Here is a 16,703-nt window from a genome sequence, read left to right as displayed (position 1 = left end):
GGATTCGAACCGCCGACCTTTTGATCGGCAAGCACTAGGCGCTGAGGCTTTAACCCACAGCGCCACCTGCGTCCTGAGTATTGACTGACATGCATATAAATCAAGATCCTACAGGTACTGACCATAGTTTGTTTTACTCTTCAATGTATTGTCAAGGCTTTTTTTTTGGCATGTGTTAAAACTTACTTTTACTGTGTGTGCCTTGAGGTGACTGTGGAGAGAAGGCGGTTAAAAAGTATTATATTTATTTATACCCCTTCTCCCCCCCCCCCCGGGAATGGGGGACTCAGGGCAGCTTAGGCAAACCGAAACAGGTAATGATGAAGAAGAAAAGACTAATAGTAAATCTAATTATTGGTGAAGTGGAGCGGGTGGGGATGGAGAGACCTCTAGGATGAATAATAGCCTCCATCCTGCTCCACACCTGGAGGGCACCTACAGCCACCACCCACCCCTGCCTATAGGGTGACTCTGCCTACACCTCACAAGACCCCTATGCCCAAGACAGGTAATAATAATCAAAAGCCTAGTAATAAATCAAATTATTGTTAAGGCACAGCCGGTGGGGATGGATGAATAGTAGCCTCCCCACACCTGGAGGGCACGCAGGCACCTGCCTATAGAGTGACTCTGCCTACGCCTCACAAGACCCCTCACTTCCCCACTTTGTGGGGGAGAGAGAAGAGGGCGGGTAGACCCCGCTCCTTCCCGCCCCTCAAGGCGGGCGCTGCCCAGTCGGTGGGCCGGGCCTGGCGGGGCGAGGCGAGGCGAGGAGAGGAGGCTCTGCCCCGGAAGTGGCAGCGGCGGCGGCGGCGGCCCAGCTGACAGGAGCCCGAGAGGGAGGCCCTGCTTCGGGCTCCTGCCTCAGTCGCCGGGCAGCAAGATGGCGCTGCGGCCGGGCCAGGGAGCCGGCGGCGGCGGCGGCGGCGGTTCCCTCAGCACCTCCTCGGCCGCCGCCGCCGCCGCCGCTCCTCTGCCGGGCACCGCCGGGCCGCCTCCGGGAGCAGCAGGTGGCGCCGGAGGAAGCCCCGGGCCTGCCAGGTAGGAGGGGATCCCGCGGCCGGAGGGGAGGCGGGAAGGGAGGCGCGCTGCTTCTCAGGTGACTTGGGCATCTCGGATTATTCAAGGATCCCTCTGGCTCCCCGGAGCGACTTTTAAAGCCTTTGGAGCGGGGGGGGGGGATATTCCCCACCTCGCACCAATTAAACCTAAATATATAGGAAAATACATAGGAGGAAGGAGATGATAGGCACCTACATCATACCTAACACGTACATCATGGTTAGTTCAATTTAGAGCCCGCCCTTCCATCCCAAGGAGTGCGTTTATATGTTTGTGTATCTATACAGTGCACAGGCTATAGATATTAGTATTTGCACGTATAGGCACGCAGCCTGTATGTTAGCTACTTGCCTATGTTATCTTAAATAATTTCTTTCAGATGCTTTAAATGTGATTGATTGGGTGGATTCTTACTCAGCAAAGGCAACACACAAACCTACAACAGGCAGCACACACATAGTATACAGTAGCATACAGTACACATAATGTGTATGTACTTAATCTGCTTTCTCTCTCAGATATTTATGGATAATGGTTGGGGCAGGGGGATCTTTCGCCGTCTTAAAATACTGTAAAGCCATTCTGATGGATACCTAAGAAGGTGTTGTATGGGCTTCTATACCTTATCCGGTTGGTGATCCTTAACATAACAGCATTAGAGGTATTTAACACCCGGTATTTAACATACGGTCAGTGAATGGTTGCTAACCAGTTGACTGAGCTCCACATGGGTAAGAGCCCCCCCCCCCTGCAACCACAGGGTCTTTAAGCAGGCACTCAAAACAAAATATTGAGGCTTCTGGTTAATAATACTAGGTCAGGAGTCCCATAATCTAGGATTAAGGATGGTATGAAAATTTAATAAATTAATCAATAGGTGCTGCAAGACACATTGATATGCTCATTTATCTGGGGGGTAAGCCCCACAGAATTCAGTAGAACTTACTTCTAAGTAGACATGGTTAGGCTTACCCTGTGAGTGTCCTATTTCTTCTAGAAGTAAGGTGAACATCATGTTTCATTGTTGGGTTTCTGGCTGAATGTAAAGATTGGGCAGATATCTGTCTATTAGGCATTTAACATTCATCAGTTTATTTATTATTAAATTAGAGAGAGAGAATTAGAGAGAGAGAAAATGTGAGATTCCTCCCCCTAGTAATTTATAGATAGATGAGAAAAACAGGTTCTCTCCCCCCAACAATTATATAAAACTGTGAAAGAGAGAGAATGGGTGAGGATTCCATTTAAAAAAAAAAGAAGTTTACATTTTTTGATAACAAGTACAGAATTCCACTAACTCCACTTTTTTAAAGTGGGGGAGAAATGCTCAAGGTTGGGTTGCAGGAGTTTATTTTTTCAATTCTTAAATTATTTATTTAAAAACTTATGTTTAATTTCAAGGCAGAGGAACACAACTTGGGTTTGTTTTAGGACAGGGTATAGGTCTTCTGGAGTCCTTTTTCTATTAATAATCCTTTTTCCCTCCTGTGTAATTTTAATGGATGCTTCGGAACCCTTAGCGCAGGAATGTCACTTACTTATACATTAGTTTATCTCTTCCCGCAGGGTATGATTCCCACCCCCACCTGAACAACAACCATATGAGATAGGTTAGACTTGAAGTTCCCATGTCAAATTGAGTTGCATCCTCAGCCGCGATCAGGGGCTACCATTATTTTTAAAAGTTATTAATAGCAGTGGCTGAGCAATTTCAATCATAACTGCAGGGCTGGGTAAGGGAGAATGTAACCCTTTCTTCTAACCCTGGAGCCATTTCCCTGTTAAAAGTTGTGTTGTAAAACTGCTTTTTGCCCCATGCAGCAAAACATACAGGTATCTTATGGCTGCCAGTATTTTTTCCCTACGGGGCAAATACTAACTTTGAGGAAGGTGGCGAGTGATTTTAGAATCTCCTGTGCTCAGTCAAACCCAAGCCCCTCTGCTACCAATATTCCTTGAAAAGAGGTTAAACTACAGGTTACAAAGGTATGACATTCCTGTCCACCTTCCCTATTGTCTATTTTAGATAGCTTCTTGGGGCAGATACTTCTCTGTTTTTATTTACATAACTGTATGGCTTTATCTAATTGATAAAAGTGTGTTGGGTATAGGCTAAGTGTTTTCTTGTTACGGGGTATGGTTGGTGCAGCACTTAAGGGGGATTAATGTAAAGCAAGTGGAAGGTTGAGATGCTGAGAGTGCTTTATCAGTCCATCCCTCTTCCCAGTTTTATTTATTTATTGTTTTTAAACCAGCTTGGTGGATTGAGGATTTGGATTGCAGTCCCAATATCGGTTAGCCACTCTCCCAGAGAGAATATGGCTGCTGTGCTGTGCCTGGCTAGGCGGCTTAAAATTCCACCAACTTCAAAGAGGCATAATTCTTGGAGCCTACGAACATTCCTTTGGGAGTTCAGCTTGCCCTGGGACAGGCAGTTATGTGTAGGTGAACAAGTAAAAGGTTCTGTTGGCTTTAGAGAATGTTGGGTTTATTACCCACTCAAGTTAATATTTCTTCTTCTTACCAGAGCTACTGATGTATCTCTTCCAGTTGAATGTGTGGATTCGAGAATTCATTCTGATGGTGCAGATAAAATATAACTGATAGAATTCTACAGGTGTGAAAACCGTCCAATGATCCCTAGAGGGTCGAAAGTGGTTGAAAACCAGGAGCAAAATGTGCCTGGCATACTGGCGGTATATAAATATATTTTATAAATAAGCAAAGGTGGGATGCTGCCATCTGCTAAATCAGACCATTGGTCCATCTATCTCAGTATTGTCTACACTGACTGGCAGTGGCACTCCATGGTTTTGGGCAGGGATTCCTCCCAGCCCTACCTTGAGATGCCAGGGATTGAATCTGGAAGCTTCTGCGTGCCAAGCAAATGTTCCACCACTGAGCTACGGCCCTTCCTGATTTAGCATCAGAGAAAATGTTGGTCTTGTGTCTTCTTTTTTCTTTGACTCTAATTAGCAGGAGTGTGTTTTCTCCTTTGTAGCTGCTTATAAATAAGTCACCGCTTCTCTGGAAAGCCATGCATGTTTAATGATTCGGCCTTTCTTTGCTTGCTGTGTGGAATGGCAACGAGCCCCTCAGATCAAGTCATGGTTTTGCCCCTTCTCCCCCTCCCTCCTCTTTCGTGGTAGGATCCTGACACAGAAGGATGGGGGGGGTCATGCGTGTGGAGCGCTGATGCAGATGTGTGACTCCAGCAGGGGAGTTTAAACGTGACATGTAGGTTTGAATTAGCACCAGTTTGAGCAAGCAGTAGGTTGAAATTGGGCATGTTGACCTCAGTGGCGGGTTCCTTATGATTAATGCAAGCGTTCATCAAATGCCCTTATTCTTTTGTTCTTAGCAGTGTGCACCTGCTGGTTTTATAGGGCAGGAGATACTGTCCTGGGACTTTAACACAGAAGTAGTAAAGCGCTTTTAGATGGAGGGCCACACTCCATTCTGAGCAACCTTCTGGGGGCCGCATGCCAGGGGTGGACAGGGCCAGATGCAAACGTGAGCAGAGCAATGAATGTGAATCTTACTTTAGTATAGTAGGCTAGTTCTGTCTTGCATCCAGGCGCTATCAGAGCATTATCAGAAGCATTATCAGAGTTCAAGGACACCTTCCAGCCAAGGTGCAGAGAGATGTTTGTGAAGGAGCTTAGGGTGGTTCCCAAGGGCCACAGAGAGAGACCTGGGGGGGCTACTTGAAGAGGACGCCTTCCTGTTGAAGAGCACCATGGTTTGCAAGGGCTGGTCCCCTAGAAGCCTTTACTGTGAGGCAGTGGTTCCCCCGCCCCCCACACGTATTGGGATGTCTTACAGAACTCCAAGCTGATCCTGTGAAGTAAAAACTGCTAACGAACAATTCATTTCACAATTTCAAAATTCAAACCACAATCGCAAGACTTGCTTCCGGCCCTCTTGACTCCCCCACGCAAGGCGGCTCTGCAAAGAACTGTATACAGGCAACGATTGTGTTGCATTTGTTCAAAGCACGTGGGACCATGCATGCCTGCATCACTGCGAACGCGGAGGTGGCAGGAAAAGGGGGCGGAACAGGGTAGGGCAGGCTTATGCGGGCTTCGCAGTTGCATGCGATGACCCAGAATGCAACCCCCGTGCAAATCTGGAGCTGCCTGTAGTGGAACAGGATCACATCCGTCCATGAGACTCTCCAAATGCACAGGTACATCTCCTTGAGACACTCCTTGAAATGGAAGATGCAGCAACCCAACTTAATGGGCTTGTTATGGTCCCTTGTGAAAGGGAGATTAAAAAGGATGTGTGCCTGTGTTAAATGGCCACTTTTCCCCCCTCCTTATTCATCAGTTGTGAGTAGCCCTCAGCCTCTGAATACTGAGGAGTTGCAGTAGTGGAAGAGACAGATTTCATTCTTTCAAGTCCTGCTTCGGAGCATCCAGGTGCTTTGGGTTTGGCCATTGTGGGAACCGGACTGCTGGGCTAAATGGACCTGATCTGTCATGACTCTTCTTACATTACTGTGCTTTTCAGGCAGGAGCAGGAGGAACCTCAGGCCCAGGGGCTGAATGTGGCCCTGCAGGCCTCTCTCTCTGGCCCTCAGAACTCTCCCCAGGTCGCACCCATACGTAGTCCTTCTTCATGCCCAGAGCACTTTTGCCTGGCTGGAATTTGCCCTCAATGCCTCTTTCATACCTGGATGAATACTGCTTGCTTACGCTCTGTGTGTGTATGCGTGTTTTACTGTTCTGTTCCATAAAATGTAATGAGAGTAAAATGCTTTTATTATTGTTTTAAAAGTTCTTTACTCTAATTCCATTTTATGGAATGAAACAATAAAACAAACTGCTTTTCATAGAACATACGGATGTGGAAATGAGAACAAAACCCAGCTTCGAATCTGGATTGTGACTTGTCCTGATGGACAGAAAGGAAATTCCACTAAACTGCTGTGTTTGCAGACAGCTCCAACACAGGAGAGAGCTGCCAGCCACAATTCATTTACCAACTTGACCCCAAAACAGTTGAGGTGATGCTTTGCATTAGAGATTGCACTATTACTCAAAATGGAAGACTCACGATTTTCACCACTTTCTGTTTCAGCTTCATGTTTCCTGTTGCGGGTGGTCTTGGTCCTCAGGGTACGTAAAAGTTCAAACTTTAACGGGAGGGGAAGGCAAGGTATATTATTACTCAGGAAAGGGGAACCTGCAGCCTTCCAAGATGTTCCTGGACTCCAGTTTCCATTATTCCTGATTGGTGGGACCCAAGCTTTAAAGGGCTGATGGGAAATCACCACCATCTGGAGGACTCTTTGCTAGAACTGAACGAGGTTCAAAACTGCAAGTGTTAAATATATCTCTCAGAGTTGTTGTTGTTTTAATATCTGACTCTTTCCAAAATGTGAGATGTGATGCTCAAGACGAGGGTGTTGAAACTTGGGGTAACAAAATTCTTTGGGTTCCTCTTGCATAGATGTAGAGCTCCAAGGCTTCCTTGGGGAGATGCCAGAGCACCTGACAATGCAGAACTGGTGCAGATACATCTCTTTAACCAGAGTTACATTTCAGGTGCTTTCCCCAGAGGTGTTAACTGTTCTTAAGGAATGTGCCAGTGCTGCCATTGACCAAGGTCAATTCTAATTATTTGGCTTCAGAGCTCTTCCTAATGGAATCCCCAGTTAGATTAACCATTATCAAGGCTTGTAATGATGTAGCCCTTAATCGTGACTAAGACATGCAGAGAGGGGAAGGGCTGGAGGAAGGGATCCCGGGATGGCACCCTTGCCTGGCAGACTTGGGGCAGATCCCACTTCTGATACCTGACCTGGGCGGCTTGGGTCTGCCTGCCGCTCCACTTTCCCACAATGTGCCAAGAACAACCCTGCCTCAATGGGAATGTGTGAAATTAAAAATGGCAGCTAGCCCCAGCAACCTGGCATTGATTGGAGCTACCCACAGCCCCCATATGTTAGGTCTGGTGGCAGAAGAAGGGGACCTGCTGGAAGGCGCTATGTCCAGGGCCTCCCCCCTAAATCTGGAGCCATCCCCAGAAGGAGTATGTGATCTTGCAGCCCACCCCCAAGCCCTTAACCAAGCCCTGCCCTGGGACAGTAAAGGAGGAGGATGAGACAGTGGGGGAAGAAAGAGCTGTGAATGTAGGGGGTCCCCCTTCCCCACCCTCTGGACCCCCTCAGAAATTCAACAAACCTACTGTACCTGGAACTGGGTGTGGGAGCGCAGCTGAATGGGACACAGCTGTAAGCAGCCTGAGGAAGTACCATCCAACCTGGGTTTGCCCATAAAAAGAGTTGAGAGACCAGGGTGCTACCCGCTCTTTCCAGGAACTCTTCTCGTTGTGAGACTTTTGTGGGTGAGCTGAGGGTTTGTTTGGACCCCGGGTGAGAACCCAGAGACTGAGAGGGAGGGTGTGTCCAAAGGAAAATGAATTATTATTCATATCACTTTGTATTAATGTAACATTTTTATATGTAGCTGTATTTTTGTAATATTTTGTTTAATTTGTTGTTGTTTTCAGTTTTTATGTACACTGCTTAGATTTTTTTTTAATATATTAAGCGGTTTAGACATTAAATAATCAAGCAAAATAATCAGTTGATTAATAATATTGAAATAATGGTTGGGTCAGACGGTGGCCTGCCTTGGCCCAGATAATTATGCTTGTAGTTGTGGATTAATAAAATTTAGATCTAACAGGGAATCCTAACCAAACCTTTCATGCCTTGGTGTAGGTATGATTCCCATGCAACAGCAAGGCTTCTCGATGGTGTCAGTCATGCAGCCCAACATGCAGGGCATGATTGGAATGAATTACGGCTCTCAGATGCCTCCTGGAACAATGACCATGCAGGTTTGAGACTTGTGCTTAGTCAACAGGAAGCTCTTGGGCTTTGATCTGTATCAGGAGGAGTGGAGCTTGCTGATTTATGCGAGAAACCTAAGGCAGCGGCCCGGCAGGCTTCCCCTTCCTAAGCTTCTTTCTCATAAATAAAATATTTTAATTCCTATCCTTGCTCTTGCACCAAAGCCACCCTGTGAGGCTTCTCAGAATAGCATCTGAGTACAACCAGTGTCAGACTTTGGGGGGCCCTTGGCATTTGGCATGGGGCCACATACTCACTGCCTGCCCCCAGGCGTGCCAAAGCAGTGGCAGGTAGGAGCGCTTTTGAATGGGAGCTAAGCTTGGCTGCCATCCATTGTGGCCACCTGCCATCTTGAAGTTACTCAAATGCAATGCCCCAGCCTGTAGATTTATAGTCCTACTCAGACACTGCTAGGGCAGCCACCATGGGTGAGCTGAGCCCTTATTCAGAAATGAGCTTGCTGCTAAAAGAGAGAGGGAGGGGGAGAGAGAGAGAGAGAGAGCGCACATTTGGTGAACAGCAGTGGAGCCAGGTTGGGCTGGTGAGATGCCCTTTCAAGCCCCTGTGGCCCTTGGGTCGGTGCCCCACCTTGTCAACTGCTGGTGCCGGCACTCTGCCACCACCAAGCATCCTATTTGTGTCTTGGGTGTTACGGGGAGGGGATGAGGAACTCTTTACACAGCAAGCCCCAAAGAGAGCACAGAATCTTGGGGGAAGCATGCTAGAGGGCAACGAGGACGGAGCATCCTCGGTGGTGACAGAAAGTTGAAATGGGAGTTGGATGGGATGGGACGAGCTGTATTGGAAGTGTGCATGGCTGGTTGGAACTCCTGTAAAGCAGGAACCCTCCACCACTGCAGTGTTTTGTTGCTGCAGGTCCCGTGGCCATTGCAGATCGGACCAGAAACCTTCTGCACGCAATGCAGGTGTTTTCTCACTGAGCTGCATCCCTTTCCCAGATTCCTGGGTTGGCTTTCCCCAACGTTTCTTGCTCTTAGCAAGGTGGTTTTTATTTTATTTTTAACATTAAATAATTGAATGCCATTTGCTTCCCAGGGTGGCATGAATCTGGGCCCGATGCAAGCGGCTGGGATGTCATACATGGGGCAGGCTCCCTTCTTAGGAATGCGCCCAGCAGCTCCTCAGTACACCCAGGACATGCGGAAGCAGTTTGTGGAAGAGCAACAGTAAGTGATGCTTAGCTGTCCCCCCCCCACCAAGTGTTGGGATGGAGATGAGAAGGGTCGTTAGGGGCCTTATGCTAGGGCCCAAGAAGAACATTCCGTTTAGGGCAACCATATGGGGCTGACATACCCGTGGTGGGTGGAGCCAGTGGCAAAAGTGGGCGGAGCAAAGGAGATGACTTTGTACAGCAGGCTACATTCCAACTTTTCAGAAACCACAGCGTTCTAAACACACACAAACACCCCTCTCCTTCCAAGCAAGCAAGGAGCATTATCATGCCAGGCAGCTGTGAAGATCACGTCTGAATTTGGAGATTAAGGGTGCCTCGAACAAGATTGGGTCTTGGGCAGTGTTACTTTGTCCTAAGGCAAGCCTGGGGTCAAGTGCAGCCCCCCCCCCCATTAGTGTGCTTACTTGGCTGGTGTTGTCTTTGAACAATGTCTCTTGCTTGCCTAGATAGAGAAGAGGAAGGGTCATGTCAATGCATATAGAAACTAGCCTAGGACACAAAGGTAAAATTTACATGGGTTGCTCCACCCACTTTTACTTCTGGCCCTGCCCACCAAGGGCACATGGCCCTCAGAAGTTTGCACAGAAGTGAATGTGGCCCTCAGGTGGAAGAAGTTTCCCTACCACTGGTTTAAGAAATGTAATACTTAGCTGCAGAAAGCAGGAAAATAAATAGTGGTGGAACATAGGGCCTAAATAATAATCCTTTTTTTTAAAAAATGGCATGGCTTGTATCTCGTTGCAGGAAACGATATGAACACCAGCAAAAGTTTTTCGAAGAGGAAAGAAAAAGGCGCCAGTTTGAAGAGCAGAAACAAAAGCTACGGCTTTTAAGCAGTGTAAAGCCAAAGGTCTGTTGACAAGGGGTGCTTTCAGCAGCACCCTGTCAGATTTTAAAATCATTAACATATTTTCTCTTGAGTTGGAAAAATGAGCACAGCTGATAGAAAATGTAACCTTTTAATGAAACAGTGCAGAACATTGAAATGTACAAGGTTGAATAAAAAACACGATATGAAATGATAAACTTCTCCCGGACAAAAAAATGTTTTAGTTTGACTGTTTCGGCTGGCCTCTTGATAAAGGTTGCCACTGAGATGCAAAGCTGGCTTTTGTTAGGGGAAGAAAAAGTGATTAAAACATATTTTTCACATGCCGTTAAGAGTTTCCCCACGGGTCATGTCTTCACTGTCAGGCAGGGTGCTTCTGAATGCCAGTTGCTGGAAATCGCAGGAGGGGAGAGTGCTCTCGCACTGGCTAGAGGGGCCTTTGGCCTGATCCAGCTGCCATCTTTTTCTTACGCTCTAATGCCTCTGTTTCTAGATGGGTGAGAAGAGCAGAGACGATGCACTGGAAGCTATTAAAGGGAACCTGGATGGGTTTTCCAGAGATGCGAAGCTGCACCCCACGCCGACATCACATCCAAAAAACTCAGGTATTATGTTTTTCATCAGAGATGTGGAGAATGAAAACCCCTGAGCTGGTGCTCTCCTAGTGCTGACCCAGCCAGCATGGCCAATGGTCAAGGATGACACTTGGTCCTGCCACTCTCACAGGCACACTTGGTGGGGACGTGGGATAGGGCCTTTTTGGCAGCTGCTCCCAGACTTTGGAACTCCCTCCCTAGCAAAGTGAGACTGATTCTCTCTTTGTTGTCCTTTCACTGGCAGGTGAACACCTTCCTGTTCCAAGAAGCTTTTGGAAACCAACTCCTTTTAATGAAAGGGCTGGTGTCGTGCTCTTTGTATTGTAATTATTTGTGTGGTTTAAATAGATTTAACACACGCATATAGTTTAAATTTTGTCAATGCGAAATTGCTTTTTCTATGTTTTTAGCAGTTCTTATTTTTATCTGTAAGCCATCTTGAGTCCCATTAGGGAAAAAGGGCAGGGTATAAATAAATAAATTATTAACAACAACAGGATATGTAGTCTAGAAACCTGTGGAGGCCACCAGGGCAGGGCTAAGATAATGAGATGCAGCTTCTTAAAAACCATTTTAGCATCTATCTAGTTGATAATAATTTTATTTGTTTCTTCATTTGCTAATACATTAAGGACATACTGAAACCAGAGTTAAGCACTTATAAATCTCACTGATTCAACCTCTCCTTTTGAAATCAGCAGGACTGAAGGGTGCTTAACTGTGACAGGATCATAGCAACACCCATATAAAACTCGACAGGGAGAATGATATTTTTTCTCTTTTGAGCGAGGGGAAGGGAACCAGAATTAATTGGCTCCACCTACTGCTGGACTCCCTGCCTTCTACCCCGCCAGTCCCAATGAGCGCCAGTCACTACTGCCTCCATTCCATACACCTTCACAGGACAAATGCAGCAGCTTTAAAACTTAGTCACAAGATTCGGATGGGTACTAACAACATGCGCCTCCGGTGGCAAATTCCAGGATAAAGAGGTGCATCTTCAACATAACAGCAAAACCTATATAGTCGTACCTTGGATCTTGAACGCCTTGCGACTCTAATGTTTTGGCTCCCAAACTCCACAAACCCAGAAGTGAGCGTTCTGGTTTGCGAATGTTCTTTGGAAGTTGAACGCCCTGCAGCTCCTGCAGCCAATCGGAAGCCGTGCCTTGGTTGTTGAACGTTTTCAGAAGTCGAACGGACTTCTGGAATGGATTCCGTTCGATAACCAAGGTATGACTGTATAGTGAATTTGCCAGAGGCCCTTTGAAGGGGAGGGAGTTCCACAACTTAGGGGCTGCCACAGACAATACACTCTCCCAGGCCGCCGCCACCTGAACGTCTGAGGGCAGGGGAACTCTCCTCAATGCAGCAATGTTCCTCAGCGCAGCAGTTTACGAAACGCTGAGCGGTACTGCTTGGCATGGAGTCAGCATTGCCAGCAACCCTGTTCTGCCTTCATTAGAAATGGCCATTTCCCTCCCTCCCTCCCTCCCTCCCTCCCTCCCTCCCTCCCTCTCTCTATATTTTATTATCCTTAGCAAAAAGCCTTGTTTTCCTCATTGGTTTCCATTTTGTGTGTACATATGTGTGTGTGTTCATTCCATTTTGCAGATCATCCCACGCCATCCCATTCTACTGTGTGTGTCTCCCAAACCTCTGCCTTTCTTGACGATCACGAGTTTAGTGACTTTATACAGGGGCCTGTCGAAAACGCCCCGACATTCGTGCCTCCCACCTCTTCCCAGCCTTTTCAGTCTTGCCATCCTTCCTCCCAGGCTGGGCAACGGCTTTCAGAGAAGGTTGTGGCCCAGTCTCTCCCTCCAGCCCAGATTCCAGTGTCCTCCATCTTTCACGGCCCCAGGGGGCAGGTTCCTTATTTCTCTGCTTCTCCAGCTTCACAAAACACTCAGAAAACAGGTAACATACCATATATTTGGTGTTTGGGAGGGGATGGGGTACGAAATCCAGCAGCTCTGAATATGGGGATTTGACTTTATGCTTGGTAAATTCCATCTAATCAGAAACAAGTGATTTGACTTAGAGCTGCAACATTTAGGCTGTGATCCTGAGCAAACTTCCTCTGGAGTAAGCCCTGTTTCATGCAGTGGAACATGTATCTAGCAAATATGCATGATGTTGTATTACTAGGTTGCTTAAAAATATTTTGATTGATTTAAGAGGTAAAGGTAAAGATAAAGGGACCCCTGACCATTAGGTCCAGTCATTGCTGATTCTGGGGTTGTGGTGCTCATTTCGCTTTATTGGCCAAGGCAGCCGGAGTACAGCTTCCGGTTCATGTGGCCGGCATGACTAAGCCGCTTCTGGTGAACCAGAGCAGTGCAAGGAAACGCCGTTTCCCTTCCTGCCAGAGCAGTACCTATTTATCTACTTGCACTTTGACGTGCTTTTGAACTGCTAGGTGGGCAGGAGCAGGGACCAAGCTATGGGAGCTCAACCCGTTGCGGGGATTCAAACTGCTGACCTTCTGATCAGCAAGTCCTAGGCTCTGTGATTTAACCCACAGTGCCACCCACGTCCCGATTTAAGAGGTACCCACCCCCAATTAACTGGGCAGCAGAATTTGAAAGTTAGTACTTATAAATCCGTAGTGGCAGGTGCTTTCTTAGAAGAGGTATTCTCTCCTCTCTTGTCACAGAAAGGAATGCCTCTTGTGCTGTGACTTACATATGTGACATCTAAAAAATAATAATCACTCCCTCTAGTGTCAAACTCATGTGGTGAGTGCCAACAGATATGAAGCTAAAATGGAGCTATTGGAAAGAAGAGGGAGGTATCAGCATGTTCAAGAGAAGCTCTAGGTTTTTGGGGGGAGGGGATGGGTTGAAATACACCTTAGGGGCAACTCCCCCTCCCAAGAAACTGAATGAGGCCTGAACAGGCTCAGTAGCTGTGGAATGTTGAGAGCTGGTTGGAAAGGAATAAAATGATGTGTAGGAAGACATGACACCTGCACCAGCCTTGGGTATATGTGGGGCTGGTCATTCATTCTTGTTTCCACACCTTGACAGCTCCTTTTGTGTGTGGAGGCAGGGTGTATTTGTGTGTGGATTGGGGTGGAGTTCCAAACTTGAGATTTAACCAAGTGCCAACAATTCCTCCTTTTATCTGTCCAGGCCCTCCCTTGGAAGAGAAGCCCCTGCCACCCTGTGGGTTGAGTGAATTTGGGCAAGCACAAACCCAACTTAAAACTCCTGATGCTGAGCTCAGTGCTGCAGCTCCAGCTGCAAACGACCCTGATCCCAGGTTAGGGGCCAGTAACTGGCAGCCCGCAGGGGCGCTCCCGAGCGGCAGCCCCGGTCCAAAGGCAAACAAGGCTTCAGAACAAAACCTGTCAGTCCAAGAGCGTGGTGAGCATATCGGTGTCTTGCAGAGCTTACGCTCCAGTGCTGCTTGAACATGCTAACCTCTTTAACACGAATGCCGGGTGATTTTGCTCTGAACCCCTGCTTGAATAATAACAGCGAAGCGTCGATTCTCCTGACTTAACATGTGATGTCCGCAAGTTCTTCTGTTTCTCAAACTCTGTTTGTAACCTGTAAGGGTCAAAACCTAACAAGCTTCTTTGAATAAGATTTGATCCTGCCTCGTTTTCAGCAGAAAAAAAGTTCTTCCAATCATGCATGCTTTCTTCTGATTCTTGTCTTTAGCTGTTATTTACCTTGTGGAGTGGGGGGGGGGGAGTAAACACCTCATCTCCTCAAACAGCAACAAACACACCCCAGTACCATGAATGAAGTTGATGGACGGTGTAGACTTAAGGGCAGGTGATAGGAGAAGGGACATAGGTCAGTTGTGGAGCTTCTTTGCATACAGAAGGTTCCAGGTTCAGTCCCTGGCATCTCCAGATAGGACTGGGAATACCCACTGTCTGAAACCCTGGAGAGCAGCTGCCAGTCAGTGTAGACAACACAGGGTTAAGCAGACCAACAATATGACTTGGTATAAGTCAGCTCGCTGTCTTCCTACTAAATGCAGCACCAGGAGGAGTGGAATATTAAGGGGAGAGATGTAGCTCAGTGCTGCAGCATGTGCAGAATGTTCCTGGTTCAACCGCCAGCAGCTCCAAGTAGAAAGACCCCCTTCTGAAACCCTGGGGAGCCGCTGCCAGTCAGTGCAGACAATACTGAGCTAGATGGATTCTGCCTATGTTCTATAATAATTCACACAAACGTAACTTGAGCAATAGAACCCAATATTAACTGTCCCAGTATTTCCGCTTCTCCATTTAGTTCTCTGCGCACTGCCTGGATTGCTGTTCAGGTGGCGTCTCTCCTAACAGCAGTGATAGCACTTAACGGCCTCTGCAAATTACGAAGGGTTTTGCCCGCTTAAAGAACAGGCATAAAACGAAGTGTGGAGTGCTGTGGAATGAACTTGAGATGGACTCTATGGCCATCGCTCTTTGCAGATGCTAGATTCCACCACCACCACAATGATGGCCATACAGGTGCTTGCTGCCAGCATCACTCAAGCAGCCTCTTCAGTTCCATTTGATTCCCAAGGAGAGGCGTTTGCAGAAGTTGGCACTCTGCAGCTGCAGGAGTGGAGGCTCTGAGGGCCGGTTGTGTGTTTTGACTTCTCCGGCCAGAACATTACCCCTCCACTTCTCTTCAGGAGAAATCTTAGTATGGCTAAGGAAAGCTATTGCTCTTATTACGGCGATTTGTAGAAATAGAAAACCCCCGCCTAGTTGCCATGGAGGCTTATCCATTAGGGCAAATGGGACTCTGCCCCACCAACCTCAGACAGCCCCTGTCTTCCTGCCTTCTTACTTACAACAAGTCAGAGGGTGGCTTCACCTGCCATTGGCTCTATCGCTGCCTGTCATTGGCCTCAATTCAGAAGGTCTCCTTGCCAGCGCTCAGCTGGTCCTTGGTCCCACCAGCGCTCAGCTGAATTGCATTGGTTTTTTTTAAAATTCCAGCAGTCCTAGAAACGCTTCCCAAGAGCTCTGTGTAGAGAGGCTCTGTTGCATATACAGAGTGTTTAAAGCTTGATTTGTGTGCAGAAGGAGAGTCTCTTCCCTCATTTCTTTGAGCGTGCCATTTTATTCCGGACTGCTTGCAAGAGAGGCGATTCCTCCTTTGAAATAAGATGACGGAAGTGTTCCAGATGAGTCATTTCGCTGCAGATATTTCCTAAATATAGTTTTCCTTTCGTGTGTGTGCCTTTTAGGTGTCGGAGTCTTCCCTTCCCAGGATCCAATCCAGCAATTGATGCCTCCCTGGATTTACAATGATAATTTAGTTCCAGGTAATATTAATGGCAATGATGAAACTGAGCAGGAATAGCCTTTGAAGGTATTAGAAAAGGTCATGCAAGCTCACCTCCCATTCTGGATGCCTTGTAATTAAACCAGCTTATTTCTTAAGATGATTTGCCCTTTCTGCAGGTGAGGGGACTGGTATATAGACACTCTGCTAAGTGCTTAGTAGGCAACACTAGATTTTAAACTGGGCTTGCTAAGGGCGTCTCACTTTTATTTTATTTATTGAATTTTTATACCACCCTTCTCCCAAAGGAGCCTGGGAGCATCAAAATGTTAAAACACTACCATTTAAAGTAGGAACATAGCTAATACATGAAAAAAGAGCCAGTGTGGTGTAGTGGTTAAGAGTGGTAGACTTGAAATCTGGTGAATTGGGTTCGCTTCCCTGCTCCTCCACATGCAGCTGCTGGGTAACCTTGGGCCAGTCACACTTCTTTGAAGTCTCTCAGCCCCACTCACCTCACAGAGTGTTTGTTGTGGGGGAGGAAGGGAAAGGAGATTGTTAGCCGCTTTGAGACTCCTTCGGGTAGTGATAAAGCAGGATATCACACCCAAACTCTTCTTCTTCTTCTTCTTCAAACCTTCTGAAAACATTTAGAACAGGGTCCATAAGCTTCATTCAGGTGGTCTGTTCTCTCCCGCTCCCCACCCTGCCATTTTATTCTCACAACAATCCTGTGAAGTAGTTAAGGCTGGTCCAAGAGGTCACGGTGGGCTTTTGTGGCTGAGTAGAGGTTTGAACCCAGGTTTCAGCCTGACACTCTGACTGCTAGGCCACACGAAACCACACATGTCGCAGAAGTGTTCTGCCCAGACACCGAGGTCCAGCACCAAGGGCCTTCTGGTGGTTCCCTCCCTGCGAG

General features: G+C 47.2%; 1 protein-coding gene across 7 annotated transcripts in view; it reads left to right on the top strand.

The window, feature by feature from the left end:
• Positions 1-867: 867 nt before the first annotated feature.
• SYNRG (synergin gamma) overlaps positions 868-16,703 on the top strand; it is a 56,155-nt gene continuing 40,319 nt past the window's right edge. For 2 of the 7 annotated variants that reach the window (XR_013833495.1, XM_079955389.1), the window contains exons 1-9: positions 869-1,041; positions 6,148-6,185; positions 7,796-7,914; positions 8,984-9,114; positions 9,867-9,972; positions 10,445-10,556; positions 12,162-12,467; positions 13,685-13,918; positions 15,747-15,824. Coding sequence is in view for 6 of the 7 variants with exons in the window: in XM_079955389.1 (XP_079811515.1) it covers positions 884-1,041; positions 6,148-6,185; positions 7,796-7,914; positions 8,984-9,114; positions 9,867-9,972; positions 10,445-10,556; positions 12,162-12,467; positions 13,685-13,918; positions 15,747-15,824 (1,282 nt within the window). In the remaining variant the exon portion in view is untranslated. Of the gene's footprint in view, positions 1,042-6,147; positions 6,186-7,795; positions 7,915-8,983; positions 9,115-9,866; positions 9,973-10,444; positions 10,557-12,161; positions 12,468-13,684; positions 13,919-15,746; positions 15,825-16,703 lie in introns of all 7 variants that reach the window. The other 5 variants (XM_079955394.1, XM_079955393.1, XM_079955390.1 and 2 more) reach the window with 4 other exon arrangements.

The sequence above is a fragment of the Podarcis cretensis genome (assembly GCF_951804945.1).
Source record: "Podarcis cretensis genome assembly, chromosome: 15".
Classification (NCBI taxonomy): domain Eukaryota; kingdom Metazoa; phylum Chordata; class Lepidosauria; order Squamata; family Lacertidae; genus Podarcis; species Podarcis cretensis.
Note: the sequence above shows the minus strand (reverse complement) of the source record. Positions and strands in the feature narration are given on the sequence as shown.